Source organism: Theropithecus gelada, chromosome 12, assembly GCF_003255815.1.
Source record: "Theropithecus gelada isolate Dixy chromosome 12, Tgel_1.0, whole genome shotgun sequence".
Classification (NCBI taxonomy): Eukaryota; Metazoa; Chordata; class Mammalia; order Primates; family Cercopithecidae; genus Theropithecus; species Theropithecus gelada.
The window spans coordinates 37,517,158-37,543,775 of NC_037680.1; the positions used below are offsets into that span (position 1 = coordinate 37,517,158).

The 26,618-nt window shown below is 37.0% G+C and overlaps 1 protein-coding gene and 1 long non-coding RNA gene across 4 annotated transcripts in view; one reads left to right on the forward strand and one right to left on the reverse strand.

Moving 5' to 3' along the window:
- TANK (TRAF family member associated NFKB activator) overlaps positions 1 to 21,032 on the forward strand; it is a 113,669-nt gene extending 92,637 nt beyond the window's left edge. For all 3 annotated transcript variants that reach the window (XM_025404774.1, XM_025404773.1, XM_025404772.1), the window contains exons 5-8: positions 8,808 to 8,884; positions 9,519 to 9,634; positions 15,858 to 16,438; positions 20,208 to 21,032. In XM_025404774.1, the coding sequence (XP_025260559.1) occupies positions 8,808 to 8,884; positions 9,519 to 9,634; positions 15,858 to 16,438; positions 20,208 to 20,384 (951 nt within the window). In that variant the 3' untranslated portion in view covers positions 20,385 to 21,032. The remainder of the gene's footprint in view (positions 1 to 8,807; positions 8,885 to 9,518; positions 9,635 to 15,857; positions 16,439 to 20,207) is intronic.
- Positions 7,609 to 26,618, reverse strand: part of LOC112636222 — a 32,174-nt gene continuing 13,164 nt past the window's right edge. The window contains exon 4 of the long non-coding RNA XR_003122146.1: positions 7,609 to 8,375. This is a non-coding gene — a long non-coding RNA (uncharacterized LOC112636222). The remainder of the gene's footprint in view (positions 8,376 to 26,618) is intronic.

The window sequence follows — 26,618 nt, forward strand, 5'->3', positions numbered from 1 at the left end:
AATTGTTTTACATCTTCATACTTTAAATCATGATGCTTGTAAATTAATCTATATTAAATCTAGAGCAGACTCTGAATTTTGATTCTAATTTGTTAAAAGATAGTTTGATAGTAGATACCTGCATTTTCTAGTATGTTCCATAAAACCCTAGGACTATGAAGTGCTGCATACTAGGTACTCTGGTAATTTTTAAAGGCACAAGACTGTATCTAGGATATGAAATCAATACTAAGAAAACCACTTAGCTTTGTTTAAGTACAGGATCTTCAGCTAACTCTGTTCCCGGTATTGTATTTTAACATCCTCTCACTGGATTCGTAGTTGCCTCTAAGATACTGCTAGATTTTGAGGGTAGAGGAGGGAGAAGAGTCACCTAATTTTTCATTTGCACCTGTACACTCCAAGCTTCTCTGTTGCTTGGTTAAGCAGTGTCTTGCTGTGTTATGAAAGCTGATTTATTCCCTGAAAGATTTTTTTTTCTTTGCCAGTTAGTCATCTTTCTATATATTTATGCTCTAAGCTATATATGTTAGAATCCTAATAAAACTATTGTATAGCAGTTCCCACACATTCTGCATTGTCATTGACCTGTGGTTTTTGTCTCCCTCCCTGATAAGTCCCTTTTGGAAACGAATAATTTTAAGATGAGCATCTTTTGTTGTCTCTTTCCTATTATGTTTGTCAATAGTAGTGTGATTTTTGCATTTAAGCTTAGTTTCCTCTAAGTAATTCCATATTTGATGGATTTACTCATTGTTATTTCTACTCCTAATTTCTCTTGACTAACATTAAAGACAGCATGTTACCCTCTACATTTTATCTTAATAATACTATAGGGAGCCACTGACTTGTCTGTATTCTCTAGAAGTTACATCTGGACCATATGTCTGCTAAATGGCCAAATGGCCACAGTGAATCTCCTTGCTTTCCTTCTTGCTTCTGCTCATTGAACATTCTTTCTTGCCTTCTCTTTTTTACCTATTCTGCAGCCTGAGACTCCTCACTTCTGTCCGCAGCTCTTGCTTCTCATCTTATCCTGAGCCATGAGCATAAAGTGATAACTTTTTGATAAAGCTGAATCTAAAATTCTTCTTCCTACTCTTTTTCTTTTTGATAAATATTCATTCCCCTTTGACGTGAAGAAGATACTAGGTCTTGGTAGTTTGTTTATTTTTTACTAAATTCTTTCTTGGCCAAAAAAAAAAAGGTGGTGAGGCCCCCAGTTTTGAATTTTACTACACAGGAAAGACCTAACCTCAGTTTCTTTAGGGTTTCTCCTGCCCTAAGATTTTTTTGATGCTAACAGAAAAGAAGGAAAGTTCTTATTTGCCTTTATCTTGGTTATGTGTACATAGATATGTAAAGTTAAATTTTCTACAATATTTTGATGGAAAAAGGATAATCTCTAGACAAGAGCCAAAATTATTCTAGGTCACTTGGGAGAACATTATGTAAACTGAAAGCTAAAACAGTTTTGAATGAGCCATTTCATTTACCATAACCATTTTTAGGTGACATAATCATGACTTCAGAGGAGAAAGTGCTTCCTATCTTTTTCTTACTTTATAGACAGAGTGCTGCTGTAAACATTTTGTGTACAGGTTTCTGTGTGAACATAAATTTTGAAGTGCCCAGGAGTGCATTCATTGGGTCCTATAGTACTTACATGTTTGGAGTTTTTGTTTGTTTTAAGAAATGGACAAAATGTCTTCTAGAGTGGTGAAGGGTATTGGTAGTTTTGTTTTTACAGGCAGTGAACTTGATTAGCTCAGGGTAACTGTCACTCCTATGGAGAGAGGCAGCTCCAATCTCAGTTCAATCCTTAGAGCTTTAGCTACAAAGCTTTTAGTCTCGCCCAACTTGGGGACTGCCAGAGACTTGAGCTGAATTGAAACTCAGAATTTAAGGTTCTCAAATTCTCTAGGGCTCCTTTCCCTCACTCTCCAGTGACCATGGTTATGATCTCATTCTCCTTCTTGGTTCTTCCAGCCAGAATGTTAGTGGGCTTTTTTGTTGGAATTTCAGCCACTACTGTGCCTCTACTGCAGTGTGGCCATCATCAGGACAAAACCATAGAAAACTGGGAATACAGTCTAAGCCAATTACTTACTACACATTTTTGACTCTCCTCCAATATATGCAAAGTTCGGTCTTCAATGTTTTCAAGTAGTTGGGGTGTGTGTGTGTGTGTGTGGATGTGTGTGTGTGTGTGTGCGTGTGCGTGTGTGTTGCCCAAAGTTTATAACTGTTATTTGCAGAAGAATGGTTTGTTAGGTGCTCACTCCTACACTATGGAATCTTAGCTCCTAAAGTCTAGTTTTTTGTTTTTTTCTGGCTGAGTATGGTCAGGATATGGTCCAAAATCACCCAACATATAAAGAACCCAGAAAATGTGACCCAGTTATAAGAGAACAGACACCAACCCTAAGATGATTCAGACACTGAAATTACCAGACAAGGACTTTATCAGCTACTATAACTATACCCAGTCTTTTATTCAAAGATAGCTGGGGAGGCAGGAAGGGAGTTAAGCTTTCCAGAGAGGATAGAATTACCAGTAGGGTACTCTACCCATTGTCATGCTTTGTCAAATGCTTAACTTCTATGCCAAGTTTGAGAAATACTATGAAATTTTGTCAAAGAAAGTACTGCCAAATTGCCTATGTTAACAAGTGACTCGTTTGGCAAAACTTGAGTAAATCTATCTTAAGTTATTTATGGATGTACATTTCTATTTGTACGATACATCCTTGAGAACACAGCAAAAAAAAGGCTATACCAAAGGTTTCCCCTCCCACCCTGGGCAATATTTAAGCATCAAAACGTGGCCTGTAACTGCTTCTCAGTGATAAATATATATATATTTTTATTGTATGACAGGAAGATTTTAGAATCTTAAAATTAGTTTGCCTTGGTGCAATATGTAAATGTAACCATTCTTTATCTCCAGCCCTATGCTGGATAACTGTACCACTTAGCTTCTCCAGCAGCCAAGCATTATGGCTAAGTAGTTAAAGCTACTGGGGCAGAAAGGCTTGTGTTCCAGTCACAGCTACTCCGTCTGCCAAACTATATACAAATTATTTGATCTCTTCAAAGCAAATTTTAAAATCATAATTAAGTACAGAATTCAGAAGATTTTGTGGCTTGCCAGGTGCAGTGGCGTGCACCTGTAGTCCTAGCTACTTTGGAGGCTGCAGCAGGAAGACTGCTTGAGTCCAGAAATTTGACTCTAGTCTGCTCAACATTGCAAGACCTCCATCTCAAAATAAGCAGATTTTGTGATTTAAGTTAAATAAGTAATACATGCAAATTGCTTAAATAATAGCTATTTTCAAGAAGATCGCTTCTGTCCTTCATGGTGTAGTGGTATAACACTAAATTTGTGGTTAAAGGATTTTTCCAAATCAGTTGATTTTTTCTTTTTTGAGACGGGTTCTTGCTGTGTTGCCCAGGCTGGTCTCAAACTCCTCCCTCTCAACCTCCCTAGTAGTTGGGATTACAGGAGCATGCCACCATGCGCAGCACGGATCAGTTCGTTTTAAATGTAGTATTTGGGGAAAGAGTGAAAGGAGTGTGAGAAATCTTAATTAAATTGGTCACTGAAGTTATGCAGTTTCCGTTTTGCATTAAAAAAGCATCTCCACAAATATTTCTTCCCTTTAAAAAAATAAATTCAGAAAGATATATGCAAAAGGTACCTAATACAAAGTGAAAGACTTAGAAGACAGATAGTAGAAAAGTATTCATCTCATTCTACAAATTAACTTGGATAGAATTGAAATTACAGTAATTGTGGCAGTACTGGTAAAGGATTTTACCTTTTCTGAAACAATATGTTTTATTGTAGCATTGAATCAGTAGAGATTGTGGGGATGGGTTATGTTAAACCACAACCCAATAAAGAACTTGGAAGTAATTAGGGTGTTTAATTTTATTTTTATATTGTTTATTTTCTTGCCACTTCCTTCAGAACTCTGGGATGGATCCCATTTTGCCCTGGAGTTGTTCCCACACTGGCAGTGGGTTTGCCTAGCACACTGTATCACACAGAACAGACAAGGCTCCTAGGATTTGTGTTTCTCTTGCTTTGCTAGATTTTCAGGAATGTTAATGAGGGTGAGAGAACCATAGATTTTATATGGCTATAAGTTCTTTTAGATTAAATACAATATATTTTTTTTAGCGTTTGTCTTCAAACTTTTATGTTACTATTCTTTTATGTTTATTCTTATCAAATATCTTTTTGTAATTTTTTTCTGGTCCTGTTTTATACCTTAATCTTTTTCTGTCTCCGCCCTTTTTTTACTTTCTCCCTAATTCAGCTGTATCCAGTGCTTGACTTCACCATAACATCTTTTGTCACAGTATATGTAAACTGGTAATGAAATACTCAACCTCAGTTCCTCCTTTAACATTTCATTCTTAGATCTCAAAAATCTAAGTGACAAATGAATCTTTATTTTCAGTTTTTTTCTACTACGTACTTTTCCTTTTTCTGTAGTGAATTTTATCAAGCTAACATTTATACCTATTCCATAGTTTTATATTCCCTCTACCGATCCATCCCATCCCACCTTGGCTTATTTCTTAGTTTATATTGATCCAAGTAAGGATTCTTGTTTCTGCTTAAAAAGCGTATTTCTATTTAGCCTCATCCAGAAAAGAAAGAAAACATTGACTACACTCAGTTGCCTGAGCTAGCTAAAAATAAATATTCCTTTGCATGCAAGGATCCTAACTAAAGTTTAAAGGAAGTCTTTGATATGAACACTGGAGTAAAGTGAAATATGTATCATTGAAAACTTACCTTCTTCACTTAATAGAAGCCTTTTAAAGTTTGGGTTTCTTACATACATATGAGAGAATGTACATCTTGTTAAAGAGTTTAGTCAGAATTATCTTTAAAAATTCCATAACTCAGCTGGGTGCGGTGACTCACGCCTGTAATCCCAGCACTTTCGGAGGCTGAGGCGGGCAGATCACCTGAGGTCAGGAGTTTGAAACCAGCCTAACCAACATGCCAAAATCCTGTCTCTACTAAATATACAAAAATTACCCAGGCATGGTGGCAGGCTCCTGTAATCTCAGCTACTTGGGAGGCTGAGGCAGGAGAATCGCTTGAACCCAGAAGATGGAGGTTGCAGTGAGCCAAGATCATGCCACTGCACTCCAGCCAGGGCAACAAAAGCGAGACTCTGTCTCAAAAAAAGAAAAAAAAAATTCCATAACCCAACTTTATTTTACTGACTTTAATTGCTTAAAATTTTTAAGAAAAAAATATGGTTTTGAATGACAATTTTTATTTCTTTTCTATCTTTCCAATTTTTTATAAAAGGAATAAAATAATTTCACTTTTAGTATCAACTGTAACAAAAGCAGGTGTTAAGGAAAACGTACATTTCTTTGAGAGGTTGATATCTAACATATCCTAGAATGCGAAACAAAAACATTTTTCATTATTTTTGCATCAAGAATAAAGCCTGGTTTGGACTAATGAAATATTAACCACTTTTTTTCTCCTTCTTAAATATCACTGCATATTCAACTGTCCCCTGAACATATATTTTTGATATAATACCCATCTATGAGAAGCTTAAATTGACTTACACTAAATCAAAATTCTCCCAATTCACATAAGAAATTTAAGGAAACATTTTACATCTTCCAACTGTTTCAGATGTGTTTATCTTAATGGATTTAGTTGAATGACTTACCCAGCGACATACTGGAAGTGTATATGAAAAGTATGATGTGTAAAACTCTTATTTCAGCATTCATTCCACAAGTTCAGCATTTCCAAACTAGTACTTGGAACAGTTTATGATGTTAAGTATTTTAAGTTTTAGTACCTCAAAATAAATTCATTTTTTGAATGATTTAATGCTTAAAATCTCCTAAAATATAATGTTCAAAATTCCCTTGCTTTCTTATTTGAAGTTATAACTTCGTCTTCCTGCAGTACAGAGCCCACTTGGATTATATTTGAGAATCGAAAGAAAAATACAAGTTATCCTTACTCTCTGAGATGCTCAGCAAACTGATTAATCTTTATTAAGATCATGCACTGAAAAAGTCTGAGTTTCTGGGAAAGTGTTGAAGTTGCCATTGATTATACTAATCCTAAATCCTTTGAAAAATTAATGATTGTTTTCAGAAAGTTGGATCAGACTGCTATAATGGAAAATAGCATTAACATGTTATGCCCCATTCTAAATAAACCCAACTTCAAAATGTCTGTCAGAAAACTGTTTAGCTTTTTTTTTTTTTTCCAAGTAACATTTTAAGAGGTCCCTTTCTGAAAATTTTTCTTGGGTACTGGGAACTCAGAATTTTCATTTGAAATATATTAACAGGTTTATTTGGCGTGAATGATAAAAGGTGCAGTGTATTGCCTAGTACAACCACTAATACTTTTTTTCAATAACAATAAAAACAAAAATAATAGTAAGCAGAGCTGTGTTTCTAACCCCAAAGAAGCTGGAGACCTTAGTTTAGATACTTCATAGGAATTCCTTAAGGAGTCCTCCTTCACCTCCTGCCAATACACCCAAGGAATCTTTTCTTGATAAATTCACCCACATTAGTTATCAAATCTAAACATCACAGAATTTAGCATCAATTATTTACCAAGTGAGACAAAGGTTTGCCATTTTTTTCTTATCTTTTCCTTCAGTCCTCTTCATCCCCATTAGTTTTTAATACTGCTTTAATCTCAGAAGCAATCAGTCCTAGTTTATGTCAAAGTCAGGACTTTGGAATTTAGAGCACTATCTTTACCACTTTCTGTAACTATCTCCAGTTTTAGCCTAAAACTACAGAGCATTACTTTTTTTTTTTTTTTTTTTTTTTTTTTGAGACAGAGTCTTGCTATGTCGCCCAGACTGGAGTGCAGTGGTACAATCTTGGCTCACTATAAGGAGGTCATTCTATTTAATCACTTATTTTATGGTTTGTTTGACCATATTAAATTGTCAAATACAAGTATTCTTTCTTCTTCTTCTTCTTTTCTGAGACAGTCTCACTCTGTTGCCCAGGCTGGAGTGCAGTGACGCTATCTCAGCTCACTGCAAGCTCCGCCTCCCAGGTTCATGCCATTCTCCTGCCTCAGCCTCCTGAGTAGCTGGGGCTACAGGCACCTGCCACCACGCCTGGCTAATTTTGTGTATTTTTAGTAGAGACGGGGTTCCACCGTGTTAGCCAGGATAGTCTCAATCTCCTGACCTCGTGATCCACCCACCTCAGTCTCCCAAAGTGCTGGGATTACAGGCATGAGCCACCGTGCCAGGCCAAGTATTCTCCTAATATACCTCTTCTCTGATTTTGTTGATATAGACTTAATGATAAAATCTTTGAAAAGTTTGTTGCATATTTGTGGTGTTCTGACTGGCTGGCTAGCTGTAAAATGTTGCCTTTCTTCCTAGTCCACACTAAAATCCATTGAGTGTTCTTACTGCACAAAACACCATAGAAAAACCTTGTCTACCACTTTAAAAAAAAACTGTGAATGTGAAAATATCTTCTGATGTGACTGCATTATAAAGCTCAGTACAGCAGTTTTAATCCAGAAGAATATATGACCTGAATGTTTGTCAAACACATGATATGCAGCAACAAAATAATCTTTATTTTATTTTGGCCTGACAATATAATGTATAAAATCACAAATTGTTTGTATTGGCAAGATTTTATTTTACTAATTTTGAGATACTATAAAAATAATACTCTCTATATATTTAAAGTATTTATTTAGAAAAAACTGGGAAATAAATTGAAGAAGATATTAATTTTAAGAAAAACAAACTGAAATCAAGTCTTTGTCTTAGAGAACAAATAAGACTGAAGAAATTGAAAGAAATATTTTGAAAAGCAAGAGTGAGGTACTTAAGTGATAAGACACAATGAAGTAAAGTCTTCCATTTATAATAGCTACAATGACCTTAATTAAATAAAATCTAAATGTCACTAAAGATAGATGTCCACTGGTTTGGATTTGAAATTTAAGAACTATACAATTTTGGATGAATTATAACTTATGATTCGGTATTAGGATTCTTCAGATCTCTGGACTTGTCAGTTTATAAGCTTTAGAAAGTACACAACACTTTCTAGGTATGGTGTAAAATTTTTTAAATATTTAAGCCATAGAATACATTATTACAACATGTTCTTTAATGTTGATTTTTAAATGTCAGAATAGATGTAATACCAGTGTAAGCCACAGGGTGGGAGTGAAAGGCAAGAACTTGTGTTGAAGCAGCTTAAATACATAATTGCACCATTTTATAAACCTTTTAAATGCTTGTTGAGTTATAAGAAGCTGTAGCTTGGTTTTCTTTCTTCCTTTAATACCGCTGCATTCTTCAGCAAAGAATCTATAACACAAGACAAACACATTAATTTAAATATATAGGCCATTTTTACTGAATATCAAAAGAAGTAAACACATACATTTTATTTCTGCCTAAGTTTCTGGGCATATGAAGTGCTTGGTGAACAGAGCAGCAATTTTGATCAATAGTTGAATTTGAGAAATTTCTTAAATTACCAGTACTGGAAATAGTAATTGAAGTTGCCAGAAATATTTCATCTCTTCAGACTTTCCTTCTTCATTTTCCTTTTTCATTGATTTTTCTCATTTAAAGAAAAAAATCAATTGTATATTACATATAGGTCTATAAGCTGTCTCAAGTTATTTTTCAATAGGGAAGGTAAATAAATTTTCCTTTGTGTTTTCTTTTTACTCGATCTCATTTGAATTTGGAAGCAATTTAAAGTAGTAATAGTAATCATTTTGTATCTTTAAGGTAAGAAGACAAGAGGTTTCTTCTCCTAGAAAAGAAACTTCAGCAAGGAGTCTTGGCAGTCCTTTGCTCCATGAAAGGTAGTTCTACATCCTTTTTTTTGCCAACTCTTAAAAATTTTCAATACTGAAATATATTTTATATATATATTTTTAAGCTTTAACAATTGCAAAAAAATAGCCTTTTAGAATAAGTGGAAGTAACCATCCCCAGAGTCCTACATGTTAAAAATGACCTAAACAAGTCATGCAGTTAATAGCAGAGCTGGATCTAAAACTTGAATTCTCTAAAGCTCTACTATTTCAATAAACCAAGTGTTAAGGCCATATTTCTTTATATGGATGGATCCTAATGTGAACTTTACCAAAATGAGGAATATTTAATATTCTATTTAAGATGTTTGCAGAGAACAAAAGTCAATGCATTGAAATTTCTAATGTGAGAATAAGACAGCCAGCATTAGTGTATATATGAATAAGTAGATATGCTAGACTATACTATATTTATGTATTAAAACTTTTAATTTATCACTTACTTTGTGCCTGGCCCTCTACAAACACAAGCTGGTTTTTGGGATATTGTCTAGGAATTAAAAATTTTTTTTTAACTTTTAAATATTTTGTGGCACATAAAATGGTACTACATAAGTTTGATTATTTAAAAAACTTGGAAATTATAGCTTTACATTTTAAAATGTTGATTTTTATTTTTTAGGGGTAGTATAGAGAAGACTTTCTGGGATCTGAAAGAAGAATTTCATAGAATATGCATGCTAGCAAAAGCACAGAAAGACCACTTAAGCAAACTTAATATACCAGACACTGCAACTGGTAAGATTTAATTTAATTTACAGTAATATTGATTTGATTGATTGAAATTGATTTCTTTTTGAATGTGAAAATATTCCTGAATGCCTATTAATTGTGTAGCATCTGTAATTTACCCCTCATCCACGTATATTTGAATGTGTACATGCTGTGTAAGTTCTGTAGTGTATTACATATGTATTTGTTGGTTTTTTTTTCTTTGTTGTATATGGTACTATATAGATTGAATTGAAAGACATAATTACTAATTATCTTAATGAGAAATCCCACCTTAAAAAATACAAAATAAATATTGACTATATCCCTGAAAGTTTTCAGTTGTTGTTTGGGGGAGTTACTAAACATTAACTCTTATGTGAATAAGCGACCTTGAAGCCATACTACCATATTATATGAGCTAAGTAAAATTATAACATCAGGTTTGTTTGTAAGTTCTGCCTGAAAGTTCATTACATACACTATGGATAGATGTTTTTTCCTGTTTTTTTTTTTTTTTTTTTTTTTTTAATTAAACACAGGATCTTGCTATGTTGTCCAGACTGGAGTACAGTGGCTATTCATAGGCGTGATGGTACACTACAGCCTTGAACTCTTGGGCTCAAGAATTCTTTGAACTCATTTGGTTCAAGAATAAAAATGTGACACTCAAATTTCCTGAGTGCTAGTCCTGTTTAATGCACAAAATACACATTTAGTATAAAATACAACTTAGAAGGAACGTTTGTTTTACACATGTGTTATAGTATGTTTTATAAATGCTCCACCCTTTCCTAAAACCCCAGACTGGCTTCCTGGTATTTGCTTCAGTAGTTCTATATGAATAGCAAAATACAAGGGATTAGGTCTGGCAACCAAACACTTCTGCAAACAAAAGGAAGGTAAACTGATCATTTATAATGATAAATTCTCCTTTACCCTTGTGATTTGAGCTATTCTGCAGACAATTCCCAAGGGATGTGATTTACAGTTTTCACTCTGAGAGATGTAGTCTTGCTGACTAACACCCCTTTAATTAAAGATCACTTTCCATTTCTTACAGCTCTTACATCTAGGCTATTTAAAATAATTTTATAGTGTAAATTCACTTTTTGCTACTACTACCATTTTATATTCAGAAAAGTTACACAATGTGGTATTACAGAAGCAAAACAATCTTTGTAGATACATATAATTTGGTTCTTTCTCTCCCTTCTCCCACCTCCCCAAAAACAACTCTTTTCTTCACCTGAATTTTTGTCATTTTCATGAGAAATTGATCGTTTGTATGGACTAAAGTCACTAGGTACCTCTGAAGTAAATGAATTATTTCTGTTTAAAATATGCTAGCTATGGAGATGTAGTACCTAGAATTCATAAACATGCTTTTTTGAACATCAACATCTTTTCAAGGCATTGTAATGGTGATATATTCTTTGTTACACAGAAAACTTACCTCATTATCAGTGGCTTAATACTTTGACCATTTTTAAATTGCACAGGTCTAAATCTGAGTATGTATCTGTCAACTAGAACACTGAGTGTTTAACTTCAATTTCTTCTCCACTAAAACTGCTTCCTGATGCTTTATTTTTATGCTTTATATTAACAGTGTCACAAATAATAAATATATTATTCTCAAAATATTTTGTGCTACAGACTCTAGTGAAGTTTTGCTGGGGTCCAAAGAGAAACCAAAATAAATATTATGCTCTGACAGTAGTATATCAAAAGGAGAAAGGAAAAAATATTTTTTGAAAAGATGCCTATTCATGGTTTCCAAGTATGTATGCTATACTGTATAAAAATATAGAAGAACTATTTCAAATATGATTTGCATAATATATCTGGGAAAAGGTATGTGTATTGTCCCTGTGTTATTTTGTATTAAAGTTTGATGTTTGCTTTTAAATAACCAGATGATTCATTTGAAAATACTGAGTTAGTAGAATTTTTACATTTCCTTTTTATTATTACTTAGTTTTTTCTACTCATCTACATATGGCAATAGACTTGAGAAATGATAAACAAAATGTATGTTTATCCATAGCTTCAAATAAAGTACTGTTTGGTTCATAAAGGAGTGTCCAATTTCAGTAGCGATTAGGAAAGAAGAATATAGGATTAAGGGTAATAAACATCCATGAGCAGGGTGACAAAAAACCATGAGGTCTTTTTCTTTTGTCAATATACAAAATAATTATACTGAGAAGTAACTAAATGGATAGCCTATATTTAAAATTTGGAAATCTAAAAATGTTTCCCATTTTACTTTTTCCTTGCAAAACTAAGTATTCTTAAAATAGACAAAATAGAAAAGCTATTTGCTCACCTGATCATGTTTCTCAATATGGTGTCAGGATGACAAGTGCTTTCATGCATCTCATTTCAGTTTTAAGTTGTCTCAGCTTAGATTTCTAGTAGCATTAGAAATCTAAGGTTTAAATTTTTTTAATAGATATAACTCTCACTGCTTGAGCAGATTAACTCAGATTATTTTAATGTGGCTGAGTTTTATGCCAGCTAGCTTTGCTGAAAGAAAATATCTGTTTTTTTAGAGCTGTTTGATTTCTCCACGTTTTGTTCACAGCCGGGATAGATCAACTGCTGGAAAAATAATTCAAAGCACATTTCTGTCAATTTGGGGACTTCTCTCTATATCTAGAAACCAACATGTTCAATTTAGCATAATGGTTCAGAGCACAAATCTAGAGTTAGATCGCCTGGGTTCCAGTGGCAGATCTGCCACTTACTATTATAGTTGTGTGGCCTTTGAATTAACCTCTCCAACCAGTTGCTTCACATGTAAAGTGGGGATAATAATAGTGCCTACCTCAGGATTACTTTAAGTATTATATGAATTAATGTACATACAATTATTATAATAGTGCTCGCCATGTGGAAGTGCTATTAATGTTAATAGTCATTGCCATTAGCAGCAGTAGCAGATTCTTCAGCATTCACCTTGTTCTCCTTGTGAAGATCATTTGATAAGTCTCTCCTCTTCGGGTGTTACAGAATCTGATTACCTCAACAGTTGATTTTCCTGATTTGTTATTTTCAAGTAGCAAATGTCATCTACAAAGACAGTACTGTTTCCTTGACTTTCCTGCCACTTTCAAGTCTACTGCCAGGAAGAATGACTACTCGAGAGTTAATGGACTTTAAGAACCTCAGAGGCTAAAGAAATCCAGCTAAACAATTAAGCTTGGTCACAATTACTATAGCACTTCTAGTCACAGAATATCTGGTAAATGTTGATTATTATAGTAGGCTCTGTAAGGGAGAGATTACAGATTCATTCAGAATTCGTTTGTTAGGGGCATACTACGTGCCAGACACTGGGCAGGGGTCTGGAGTTAGAGGGAAACAAAACATAGTTTAAGACCTCAAAAAACCTACTTTAATGGGAGAAAGAGAGTTATACTTGGAAATACAGTCATGTGCCAAATGACATTTTCAGTCAGCAACAGATTGCATATATAATCATGGCCCCATATGATTATAATGGGGCTTAAAAGTTCATATCAGCCCAGGCACAGTGGCTCACGCCTATAATCCCAGCACTTTGGGAGGCTGAGCTGGGCAGATCACCTGAGGCTGGGAGTTCGAGACCAGCCTGACCAACATGGAGAAACCCCGTCTCTACTGAAAATATAAAATTAGCCGGACATGGTGACTCATGTCCGTAATCCCAGCTACTCTGGAGGCTGAGGCAAGAGAATCACTTGAACCTGGGAGGTGGAGGTTGCAGTGAGCCGAGATCACGCCATTGCACTCCATCCAGCCTGGGCAACAAGAGCAAACCTCCGTCTCAAAAAAAAAAAAAAAAAGTTCATATCACCCTAGTGACATTGTAGGTAGCTGTTGTTACATTGTATCACACTTTTTTGTGTGTGTAAATTTAGCGTAACCAAAGTGTATAGTGTTCATAAAGTCTACAGTGATGTACAGTAATACTAGGCCTAGGCCTTCACATTCACTCACCATTCACTCACTGACTCAGAGCAACCTCTAGTCCTGCAAATTCCATTCATGGTAAGTGCTCTATATAGGCGTACCCATTTTTTATCTTTTATGCCGTATTTTTACTGTACCTTTTCAGTGTTGAAATAGATACCATTGTGTTACCTACAGTATTCAGTACAGTAACATGTTGTATAGGTTTGTAGCCTAAGAACAATAGGCTATACCATATAGTGTAGGTGTGTAGTAGACTATACTGTCTAGGTTTCTGTAAGTACACTCTGTGATGTTTGCACAATGACAAAATTGCCTAAGAATACATTTCTCAAAACGTGCCATCGTTAAGTGACGCATAACTATATAACAGAGTGTTTCAGTCCTCAGGGCATCCAAGAGTCATGGGAGAGTCATCCAGAGAAACTTATGTCCAAGCCAAGATGTGAAGGACAAATAAGAGTTGGGCAAAGAGTGATGGGAGGGGACACTTCAGGCAGTCTGCACAGCATGTGCAAAGGTGCAAAGACAAGAGAGTGTGGCTATTTTGGGGAACTATACGAAGTTCATTATAGCCAGAGTATGGAGTGAAAGATGAGCATGGAGAGGTGACTAGGGGCCAGTAATGAACAGTCGATAAGCCTTTTCTGAGATCTGAGGGCCTTGTAGAGCCATCAAAAGATTTTATTAGGAAGGTAACGTGGTCAGATTAGTATTTTAGAAAAACTACTCTGAGAACGAGGGATGGAGGGGAAGTTGCAATGAAGACAACAGATTGGATATGAGACAAATTTAGAGGCAAGGAAGCAGTTTAAAGGCTGTTATAATAATCCAGTAAGAAAGGATGGTATGAAGAGAGGTATAAAGAGAGGCAGTAGGTGTACAACAAGATGAACCAGAGAAGTTGGTTGCATTATACTACACATATCCAAACAGAAAAAAATATATTACATTGGAATGTGCTTTGGCAAAAGACAGAGAGGTGTCATGAGACTGCCAAGACCAAAGGAATATAAAGGAAGTGACGTTTGTTAAGTGCCTACTAACCTGTACAGACACTTTGTATACCTTGTGTTCTGTATACCCTGTCTACCTAAATTTGCATCATTGGTAATGTCTCCATTTGTGAATGTTCAACAGTGCCGATGACAATCCTTAAAATACATGCATTACCAACTTCAGTGCCTTCTTTAAGGGACATTGTGGAGTTTAATTTGGCTTTTTCTAGTGTCTCAGAATAATCAAGATGGAGAGTACTTTGATTATTGTTTTTTTGTATTGAGCACTCATTAGCTCTGTATTAGACTGTAGTGCTTTCTAAGTTCTTGTATCAGCTTTTTTGTCTTTCCTGTCTTTTCCTATGCTTTTAGTTCCTGTTGATATCTATGTCTGCCTTTAGCAACTCATATTCCCTTTTAATTTTTTGTTTCAAACCAGCTATGAGCTAGGGAAATACCATCAGGTTTGTTAGAATAAATCTAAAATGACAATAAGAACAAAATTCACGTATCTATGAACCTTGTGGCTCTAATTCTGGCTCCTCAGAAGCTCTACTTTCCTTCTAGCTTTTGACTGTGTCCTAGAAAGCTGAATTTGTTGGGTAAGTGGCTCTAGATAAATGAGCTACAGAGGCTATTTCATCTACCAGATATTTACCTGTTATTTACAGAGGTCTTTTTAAAAAAAAGATATAAGATGAGAAAATAATCTATTCATCCGCAGTTTTCTTAACATGCATCACAATGTTTCATCCTTCCTTTGCCTTCACTGTCTTCCTTTTCCCAACTCCTGCAACCACCAGTCTTCACATGGATTATTGACAGCAGACAGTGGCTAAACTGATTAGTGATATACTTAGTTAGACAGTGACAATAATAAATGACCTAATTTTAGATATACCTAGTAAGATTTTCCCTTTTAACAACTTATTTGTCTAAGCAAACACAGTTATAGCTTCCGTTACTGACAAAAATGTTTAAATGTATACACTACAAGCAAATGTTTTTAAGCTTGGAGCAGTGTAACTGAACAAGATGCAAAGCTTACAGCAAAAGACCTAGGAAAAGACAAAGTAGTTAAATTGCAACGAATAAGCTGTGTTTCAGTTCACCCGCTGGAGACTGCTAATATTCTGTGTAAGATGATAGCAAATTTTAAAATCCCAGTTGTCTTCATTTGCTATAAAAACCAATAGAAAAAATAATAATAATCTGTCCAAAGCTGATTGAACAGATTTTTTTTTTAATGATTTGAATGTGACTGTTTCTCTTTTGTGTTCTTCTCCCTGCAGAGACACAGTGCTCTGTGCCTATACAGTGTACGGATAAAACAGATAAACAAGAGGCGCTGTTTAAGCCTCAGGCTAAAGATGATATAAATAGAGGTGCACCATCCATCACATGTGTCACACCAAGAGGACTGTGCAGAGATGAGGAAGACACCTCTTTTGAATCACTTTCTAAATTCAATGTCAAGTTTCCACCTATGGACAATGACTCGACTTTCTTACATAGCACTCCAGAGAGACCCGGCATCCTTAGTCCTGCCACGTCTGAGGCAATGTGCCAAGAGAAATTTAATACGGAGTTCAGAGACAACCCAGGGAACTTTGTTAAAACAGAAGAAACTTTATTTGAAATTCAGGGAATTGACCCCATAGCTTCAGCTATACAAAACCTTAAAACAACTGACAAAACAAAGCCCTCAAATCTTGTAAACACTTGTATCAGGACAACTCTGGATAGAGCTGCGTGTTTGCCACCTGGAGACCATAATGCATTATATGTAAATACCTTCCCACTTCTGGACCCATCTGATGCACCTTTTCCCTCACTTGATTCCCCAGGAAAAGCTATCCGAGGACCACAGCAGGTAACTGTTTTGCATTAACAAATATATTATTATGTGTGAACACACATTTTGCCATACATGGACAGATATGCATCTCTTTTACGTTATCTGACATCCTTTTTAAACTACTGTCTAGCCAAAGTTAGGGGTTTCAGAAAAACAAGTTCTATAATAAATGACATGAAATTAGAAAAGCTGAATATGGTAAAACTATTGTAAAGTATCTTAGAATTTATGTCATTTAAAAATTCATGTTAAGCCTTATCTGTATCTATTGTGGTGTCACTTTCTTAGTTCCTTATTCAAAGCTTGTTTACTCAGGATTAATAAGATTATTAAATTTCATAGTGTGAAACAAATGCTGTTTTATTTAATAGTTTCTGTATATCATATTCATCTTTATAAGAATTCACGATCTTATGTAAATAATTGCATCTTACATTCCTATTTATCAACATAAGTGAACTATCTTTCAATGAATACTTCTACTATATCCTCAGTTATATAGTACGTAGATCTGTAGGGTTTAGTTTTGGTTTTGGTTGCTAATCTGGAAATGAACATGTAGCCTAGTATATTTTTAAAATAGTCTCTGCATGTGTATGATATCAGATATTTTATTTAATGTTTCTAAATCTCACAGACTTATATCCCCCAAACCACTCCTGCCCTCCCTTTTAGATTCAAGTTCCATCACAGAATGATTCTTTTAGTTAAAAAAAAAGTTTAATGTCTGAAAGCAAATGAAAACTATAAAATTTTTACAAAAAACAGAAGCTTATGAAAATAGATTGATGTAAATGTCTATGTAACTTGCAAACATTTGTCTGATTTCTCTTTGCCTTGAGATTTTTTTTTTTTTAAAGTTGTTAATACCCTTTTGCTTTAAGTACACTTATAGGTTATAGACTTAAATCAGCATGCAAAGAAGGCAGTTGTCAAGCTGTGGTATATTTTAGTAGTGGGAAAAACTAGGCATGGCTGACAATAAGTTTTAATTATAACCTCACTTAGGTTCTTGTTCATTATACTTTATTTCACATCATAGTCTCTGTTATAGTTGCTACTAAATGAAACAAATTAAACAATTTCATTTATTGCAAGTAGAATTCCTGTGGAGCTGTGAAGTGCATCAGTTCTAATGCTTGTTACTTTTTTCTCTATTATATGTCTTGCTTGTTCTTTTACTAGTCTGTGCATTCATGTTTCAGTAGATGGCACCCTGCATTGTACATTTGCTTTCTATACTACAGCAAGGGAAACAGCTGGTATGTGATTACAACTTGATGGAAAAGTATTCAGCTTAAAAAATTCAGGAGAATTAGTGTTGAGTTGTCACAAGACATGGGGCATAAGGTTAGATAATTGATATTTTGGCAGAAAAAGCAAAGAAATTAGTTTGTTTTGAAGACCATGTTACAGTTTAGGATGGAAAGAATATTTCTTAAAGTGAGTTTTTTAAAAAACATTTTAAGCTGTTTTATTTGTATTAATAAAGCTAGTATTATACAAGCTAGTATAAGTACAAAATTCCTGAGTTGGGCCAGGTACAGTGGTTCATGCCTATAATCCCAGCACTTTGGGAGGCTGAGGCAGGAGGATTGACTGAGCCTAGGAATTTGAGACCAGCCTGGGCAACACAGTGAGAACTTGTCTCTACAAATACGTATAGATATATAGATATTTGTAGCTGGTTGTGGTGGCATGCGCCTATTGTCTCCAGCTACTTGGGAAGCTGAGGTGGGAGGATTGCTTGAGCTAGGTAGTTCGAGGTTGCAGTGAGCTGTGATGGTGCCACCACACTTCAGCCTGGGTGACAGAGCAAGACCCTGTCTCAAAATAATAATAATAATAATAATTTTTTTAATCCTGAGTTGTTTGTAGATAGTAACAAAGAGAAGTGAAATTTTTGGCTGCATATTTAAAAATTTTACTTTATATCAATCATTACTACTAAACATCTATTTTATATATTCAGCTATCATAACCAAGACTAAAGTGTATCAGATTATTATTGTTCTATGTGATTTTCTTTTTTACTTTGCTGAGTCAGTGAGTGGGATCCCAACTAAATTCTATGAAGAGATCAAATCTGAACTAAAAGTTCTTAATAGAGAAAAATGAATATGGACTTAATAGGTAAATTGGGAGCAGAAGATTGGCTTACCACATTTAGAAGCTAAATTGCTTCTGATTTAATTTCTTGCTATTTTATATAAATAAGGACTATCTTTAATAATCTTTTATTTCTGGCCATATCAATTTCCCATTACAGTGATTTGTACTTTTTTGTTTAAAACTGAAAACATTAAAATTAGAATCAAGTTAACTCTAACTAGATTTTTCCTTGTATGCTCACAGTTTTTACTACTTTTACCAAAGAAGTTTTTCCAAAGAAAGTTATTTTACCTTAAATTTTATAACATTTGTTTTAAATATTACTATTTTTGTAATAAAATTGACATTTCTTATGAAAGGAATTGAGTCAGCATTATTATAAGTCCTCCATACTGATATTTGAATGTATCTGGGTGCCTAGACAGACATTGTATATTTACACCAATTGTACACAGCTGTCCAGTAAACTGTTTATAAGAAGACAGTGATGTCGTGAAACCCAAATGCTTCAATCGGTAATATACTGTTTATGTAAATGATTGGTTAACCAGAATGAAAGAAGTTAGGGGAAATAACAGTAACACTTGTCAGGTTCTAGACTAGGCTGTGTGACTTTAAAAACATATTAGTAATAGGAGGATAAGGGGTCTTTTTAAATTTGACTTTATGAGGTGATTAAAATACCAGAATTTAGCTGTGTCAGAGTAATTTACCTGTATCCACATAAGAAAGAAATTTTAAAAAATAATTTGTTTTACACAATTCAGGGAAATATTTTCCAGTTAACAAACATCTATTGTGTAGCTATTATTAAGCCAAATGCTATTTCTTGTCCTTCTAGAAGTTTAAAAAAAAAAAGAATAAATGCAGTTATGAAAGGGTATTTATGTGCTGGTTATAGTGGAGGTGGTTCTATTAGATTATGACTTGCCATAATTCTTTAACCAGGCAACTATTGACAAGTTTCACTTTATTCAGCCACAAGAATGAGTAAGGCCAAACTACCTATTATATAACAGAAGCAAAGTAAGAAGTCAAAACACTGCATGTGTTAGATTTTGTTGAATGATTAAGTATTTGCATTTTTAAAAACAAATAAAAGATAACTGATCAGTGAAATTTGTTCAGTAGTTTAAAAGGAAAATTTTCTTTTTAAAAAACAAAATAATGCTGATTCATGTATGATGTATTCACTGTATTTGCTTATAAACAATAGTGAAATTGATTTTGAGTAAGACGCAATGCACACACACATCATGTCTTGTGTACTGTGTAATTAATAAAGCCCCTATAAGTTAAGGTTTTTATTGTAAAAAAGAAAAGATAGAATTTAATTTAAAAGACCAGAGTATTAACTATTGTTCCAAAACTACTCCCGTTGTGATCATTGGGTATTAAAAATTGCATGCTAAAGCTGCAATCTTTTTAAATATGATAAAATGCGTAAGTGTGTGTCCCAAGTGGCTTTTAATCAAAGTTTAGTTGTCCCTTTTATGAAACCAAGAATTGAGTCATGTCCTCATGCTAACTTCATGGAAAAGTAATTTGCTTTTATATTAGGGAATTAAATATATATGCTCATACATAACTCATTCAAAAATTCAAATTTGAAGTCCAGTGCTATTTGAATTTAAACATAAGTAACAGAGATATTTTTGTTTGTTTCCTGCAGCCCATTTGGAAGCCCTTTCCTAATCAAGACAGTGACTCGGTGGTACTAAGTGGCACAGACTCAGAACTGCATATACCTCGAGTATGTGAATTCTGTCAAGCAGTTTTCCCACCATCCATTACATCCAGAGGGGATTTCCTTCGGCATCTTAATTCACACTTCAATGGAGAGACTTAAGACACATTTGAAAACAGACATACCAAGTTCTATGTGATGATTTGGGGTTTGTAATACTATAAATACTTGATTGTAAACTAAATTCAAGATCATTTATAGGAAAATCTAGTTTCACAGCTATTTGAATTGTTTTCTAGATTTACTGTATAACTCTTTCATTTTTTTAAAAGATCATTCTATTCTTTCAAGGAGAAATAAGCCTAAAAGAAGAAAAACAAAAAAAAACTGCATAAAACTGCAATCCTTTGTATTCATGTTTACAGTGCTATTACTATAATTCAAAATTACATATGTGACTTACTTATATAATCATAATTTATGTTTATTTCAAATATCTAAGTTTATTGCTTGGATTTCTAGTGAGAGCTGTTGAATTTGGTGATGTCAAATGTTTCTAGGGTTTTCTTAGTTTGTTTTTATTAAAAAATTTATTTATGCTATAGGTGATATTCTTTAAATAAACCTATAATAGAAAATAGCAGACAACATAAACATCTTTGTAAATATCAAACCTAATACATTTCTTGTCCAGTGATAAAACAACTGGTAGAATTATTTAAACATTTAAGATTTTTAAAATAATATACATGGCTTTAATTTTACTATGTGTATAGCTACATGATGAAATTAAATATTAAGAGGTACTTATGTTGTGATCAGTAGTGTGTCCTTTGTTCTTGATATAAAAAAAAAAAGGAAGGAATCACACTTTTAGGGAAGTTTATAAAATTCTTGTTTTCTTTTCAGTAACCTAGTAGAAAGGTGATGACCAGATTTGGTGGCATTTATTGACAATTAGTGAATCACTTTGAATTTTAGAATTATTTTTCAAACTAAACTTTCTAAAGAAACATTTGTTTTTAATGGGAGCAAATATAAAACCCTACAAGGACTATCCATATTTGTTAACTTAGATTAGAAATGTTCATATTCTTGTTGAGAAATTTGTTATTCATTGTTAGCAGCCTGATTGATAGCCACTGAAAGACATTTGAGAGAGTGGATACCAAATTCAGAAGGCTGCAAAATTTGTTTAAAATGAGACTTCCCTTTCATTTTTATTCCCTATGATTCTCGCCTTTTAGGTGTCTCTTTTCCCCTGATTCTTAAAAGTGTTTAAGGCATGGCTTCCATTTTATGAAGTAAGCATTGATTTGCAACCCTCAAAAATTTAAGCCTTCTTGAAGCAAGTGCTTTAAACTGGAGGGTGTGGGGTGGGGGAATTTGAGCAGACCTCTGTGCCACAGTGAAGAACCTTAACTTGTGGAAGAATGAGAGTGGTGCCTCGACTTCTCCCAGTGCCAAGCACATCATATTGACATCTTCCTCACCAAGGTGACAGCAATTATTAGGTATTCACTGCGAAGGGTTCTGAGGCATGTACATCTTTCTTTCATTGCCACTAGGGCTGAATGGAAATGCCTAGACAATTATCCAAGTTTCTTCCCTTCCCCCACCTCCCGCCCACCCAGCCTCCCCTCTCCACACACGCACACACACACACACACACACACGCACACACGCACACAAAATTAAAAATAAAAACTTCCCAGCGTGTACCAGCCAGAATATACCACTGTACCTATCTCGTGAAAGGGGATTCTTTTTTTCCCCTGTCCTTTTCTAGATGGGAAGACTTCCTCTCAATACAGTTGACATCTACTAAGTGCTTGCTGACAACCACAGGAAAGTCTATGGCCCAGAAAGTGACTCAGAGTGTACTACTGACCTTCCTCCCCAGCCCATCCTTTCCCCGCCCCCACCACTTTTAGCAGGACTAGCAAACTTCGGTTTTCTTTTGCGTTCCAGCGGCACCCTAAGCTCAACGTTGTGAGGGACAGAGACCCTTTGGGGCCACAGGAGAGGCGGCCTGGAGAGCAGCCCCCGCCCTGCTCTACATAGGAAGCGCGGGCCACCGCTCTAAAGGTGGAGTGGGCACCCGCCAGGTCTCTCCCTCTGTCTCTTGACTGAGTCGTGCAGGGGCTGCTGGCTTTTGGCATCTGCTAAGCGTGGCCGGGTAAGAACAGCTCCCAGGTAAAAAAGCTGCACACGCGAAACGCCGAGTCTGAAAAAACCACCCCCGCCGAGGCGAGGCAGTTGTGAGCGGGATGCCTGAGAAGTGGGAGGTGAATGTCCTCGGGAGGGCCCCCCCGGTGCAGCTTTCCCCGGAGGCTGAGGCTGCTGCCAGCGGGGACATCTGCTTTCTTACACTCCAGCCTGGCTCACCCCGCCCCCTCAGCCCCGGGTTGCGTGGTTATTTTACCAACACGGAGGGAGGGAGAGCTCGAGGAGGTAGAAAAGAGGTGGATGGAAGCTTATAAGATTTTCTTCCCACTCTTCGTCCCCTCCTTTCTTCACATCTTTTAACCTTCAAGGTAAAGAGTTTAGGAAACAATAAGCGTGTCCGCCGGCTCGCCGACCCGCCTTTGGCTCTCCGGGGCTCTCCGGCGCGGGGCCTTGCCCCTCTCCATCCTCCCCAAGTCGGGCCGCGCTTCGGCGGTTCGGCTGGGCGCAGGGGCCTGCCGGGTGCGCCCAGCCTGTGGCGCCTCCTCTCCCCGGCTGCTGCCTCGACAGCTGCTTGTAGCTACAGTAATTAGACTGTCAGTGCTTGTTAGAGGAGAGAGGGGGAAACACGCTTCTGACAGCAGATTCCAAGACTCCCCAGTTTGTTAATTTCTAAGAGATCTTTAAAGCATTAATTGAGGTCTCCCCAACTCTCCCCTCCCGTCCCTCTCCGCAACTCCTCCCTTCCCAAAAATATCTTTAGGAGAAGCGAGTTCTCTCGGCGTGGAAGCAGTGTTTCCCGCAAAACTGCCAGCCCGCCCCCCCGCTCACGCACAGGCACCCAATTTCCCATATACAGATAAATGCACACATGTATACGCGGAAGGTTAACTCGGCGGAGGACTCGCCCAAATAGGCACCGGGATTGCATTTAAAATAATAATAAATAAATAAATAAATAAACTAGGAAGGAAAGCGGGGGGAGGGAAGCAGAAGTCGGGAAGAAAAGAGAAAAGCAGCAGGCTGATTACGAGGTGTCAAAACTGCCAGGAGCAAGAAGGTGATAGCAATCAGGGGTGAGAAGAGTGCGGCATTCGTGCGGGGCAACTAATTATCCGTCTCATTTGAGAAGAGCAGCATTTGAGGCAGCAGCGTTCGCCTGCTGAACGGTGACAGATTGGCGCGGAGGAGAGGGGAGGTGTTAAAACAATGGAGCCGGGCGCGCGAGCGCTGCTGCATGCTAATCAGCCCTCCCTCCGCCTGCCTGCCGCGCTCCCTCCTTCCTCCCGGCCTCCCTCCTCCGCGCTCCCTCCTCCCGCCTGCGGCGCTCCCTCCTTTCCAGCGGGCCCCGCGCCGCCGCCGCCACCCGCTTCCTGCTCCCTCGCTTTCCCGCGCGTCCTTCCCGCCGCTGGCGAGTGGAACACAGCCACCGCTAGTGAGTCCCTAGCGGACCGGGAGCCCCCGCGCGGCCCTCCGAGCCGGCCCGGCGGAGCGCAGCCCCGCGCGGGTTCGCCTGAGGGCTCGGTCGGCGCCGCGCGCCCACTCCCCGGGGCGGTGGGGCGAGGACCCGCCATCCAGGATCCACGTCTTGGGGAACAGGCCGAAGAGCCCCGTTCTCACGCCCACTCTCTTTCTGGTGAATCTAACGCGTCGGCCAGCGAGTGCGAGTGGGAGTCCAGGCGAATTCAGAAAGGGCTAGGGACAGCCAAGGCTGGAAAGAGTGGCAGGGCCACAAAGGCCAAGAAGGGTTCCAGGACTGACCGCAGATCCCCTGCCCTGCCCCGCCCCAGCGAGGCCGCCACCCCGAGGCCTCCAGGCGCCCCCAACCCGCCCTGCAGCGGCCGCGCCCTGCTGGCCTGCGGCGAGTCGGCGAGGTCAGCACCCCCCTGCAACGCTTCCCGCGCTGCGGCCCTTAGACCCCTGAAGCCCCTCTTTCAGTAGAGCGACCGGTCCACGGTTTAAATGATCGCTGCGAAGACACATAAAGGGCCTTAACATTAGCTGTGCTTCCAAGGCCTGACCTCCTGACCCCAAGACTTTACTAAAGGGCCGTCTGCGCCTCGAGAGTTCCCTCGAAAGGCCGTGGCGGGGACAGAAGGTCCTGGAAAGAAGCGGGCCGCGCTCCCCACTGCTGCGGAGACTGCGGGGTAGATGGGGGCAGGAGCAGATCCGGAGGCCCAGCTCCCCGCCTGGCCGCTCTGTTCTATACTCTGGCCTGAGAGAAGCTGGTCAAAAACAGCAGTGCCCTGGCCGCCCTTCCGACAAAGAGTCCATCGGAACCCGAGTCTGCTGAAAGAAGCCTTTGGAACCTGTTGATGCAGGCGGGGACCTGAGATTTGATACAACCTCCCGTTACTTTTTGACCGTAAAAGCTGATTGTTGCGCTTAAAGGACACTTTTATTCCTACCATTAAAATATGTTTACTGTTACGGTTTACATAAACTATCCTTATAAACATCATAAAACTTCCTTTCCCGTAAGCCGTGGATGGACCGCCAGAGTAACCAAATACCTGTGCAGTGTAATTGTTTCTTCTACTGACCCTTACCTTTGCATAACTTTATACACCATTAGTCCTTTTTAAAAAATCAATTTAAAATAAGGTTTGCTAAAGCTCAGTCATATATACACAAAGGTTTCATTTATATTATTCTGCTTTGTAATATGATAAAAGTACACAAAAATGAAATTAAAATGAGTAAATTTTGGTATTTTTATACCATCCTCATTGATTCTAGTCATGTGAAAAACTATACAAGTGCACAGAATGAATCATTTTTCCTTTTAGAATATGCCCAGGCATACCAATAGAGTAGCTGAATGCAAACTTCAGATCTACTAAAATCATACAAAATGTTTTAAAGTTTTTAAGTTGAAAAATCTTAGAAGAGTTACATAAAGGATTTTGTGTAAGTAAATGTTAATGTTTTCTGCTTTCCACTCTTCGGAAAACTACTAAGCAGGCCTCTGCCCTTGGTATATTACAGACTTTCCGGTGCTGCAGTATTAGCTGGCATTTGGAAAATTCCCTTGTGTCTGAATCTGTTAAAATAGCAACCTATCTAACAGCAAAACAAATTTTAACTTTATATTTATTCATGTAAACGTGGAGATTCAGATGTTCCGTCAGCATCAAAATTAAGCAATTTATTAACTATTCACCAGCCTTTGCTTCATTAACCAATTCTATAGAAGTAATGTCTCTCTAAAGCTGTGAATCTATAGAGCTCAAATAAATGTAGTTCAATTCCATGTCGTTATGTATCTCACCAAATTATTTTCCAATAACTTGGTTTTTATAGGCTTCGTGTAATTTCCTCTCAATCTACAGACCTCACAAATTTGCATGACTGTTTTAACGGTGTATTTACAGATAAGTTTTTATTTGCACATAAGGACAAAAAGGTGAAGTGAAATTTGGTCCCAATGGAAACCTGTTAGGTTCCCTGAACATATGGCTCATTGGGCTGTTACTTCCTTTTTGAGATCATTTTCCAAGATTTTTTAATATATACATCAATTTGACACCAGTTATAAAGAAAATATATTGGCTTTGAAGATTCCTCCACCTGGGGCATATCTCTTAATAACACACCATGTAGTCAGGTGTACCTCTGAATGTACAGGTTTCCAGTCTCTGAAAACAGGGCATAATTTGAAATCAGTCAGAGCTGCCAGTTGATTTACACTGTCTTTGAAATTAGGTAGTTCTTTGGATTCTTAGAATGCCACAATGATTTGATTAATACAGTTTAGGGGTGACTGAGTAAAACTCTTTTTTGGAAGGCTGTGCATTTGGAATCCACAGTATTACAATGATTTCTCTCAGTAGATACAAGTGATATAAGTCTCATTTGTTGAAAGTGGGTGGTGCCAGCTTAAGACTTAAGGGGAAAATCACAGCACTTTGAAAAAGATGTAAATGTTCAATTGGTATAAAAGGGGAAAAAATTGTGCTAAAACATGTGCCTATTTCCATTATGCTTAATTTACTATTCAAAACAAGTTTTTCCTAATAAGCTCTATTGTTTCTTTCTGTTTTGTAAAATTTAATATGTGTGAGACAAAAACCAGATTCAGAATGTGAATGAAGTCTGTTTAGCGAAAGATTGTGGGAGCTTACAGTTGAAGAAGGCCTCAAATTAAAAGAAACATCACCTTCTATCACCGAAAAAATACAAAGAAGCAAGTTTCTTGGGTCATTTCTAGAACCAGTTCCTAGATTGCCA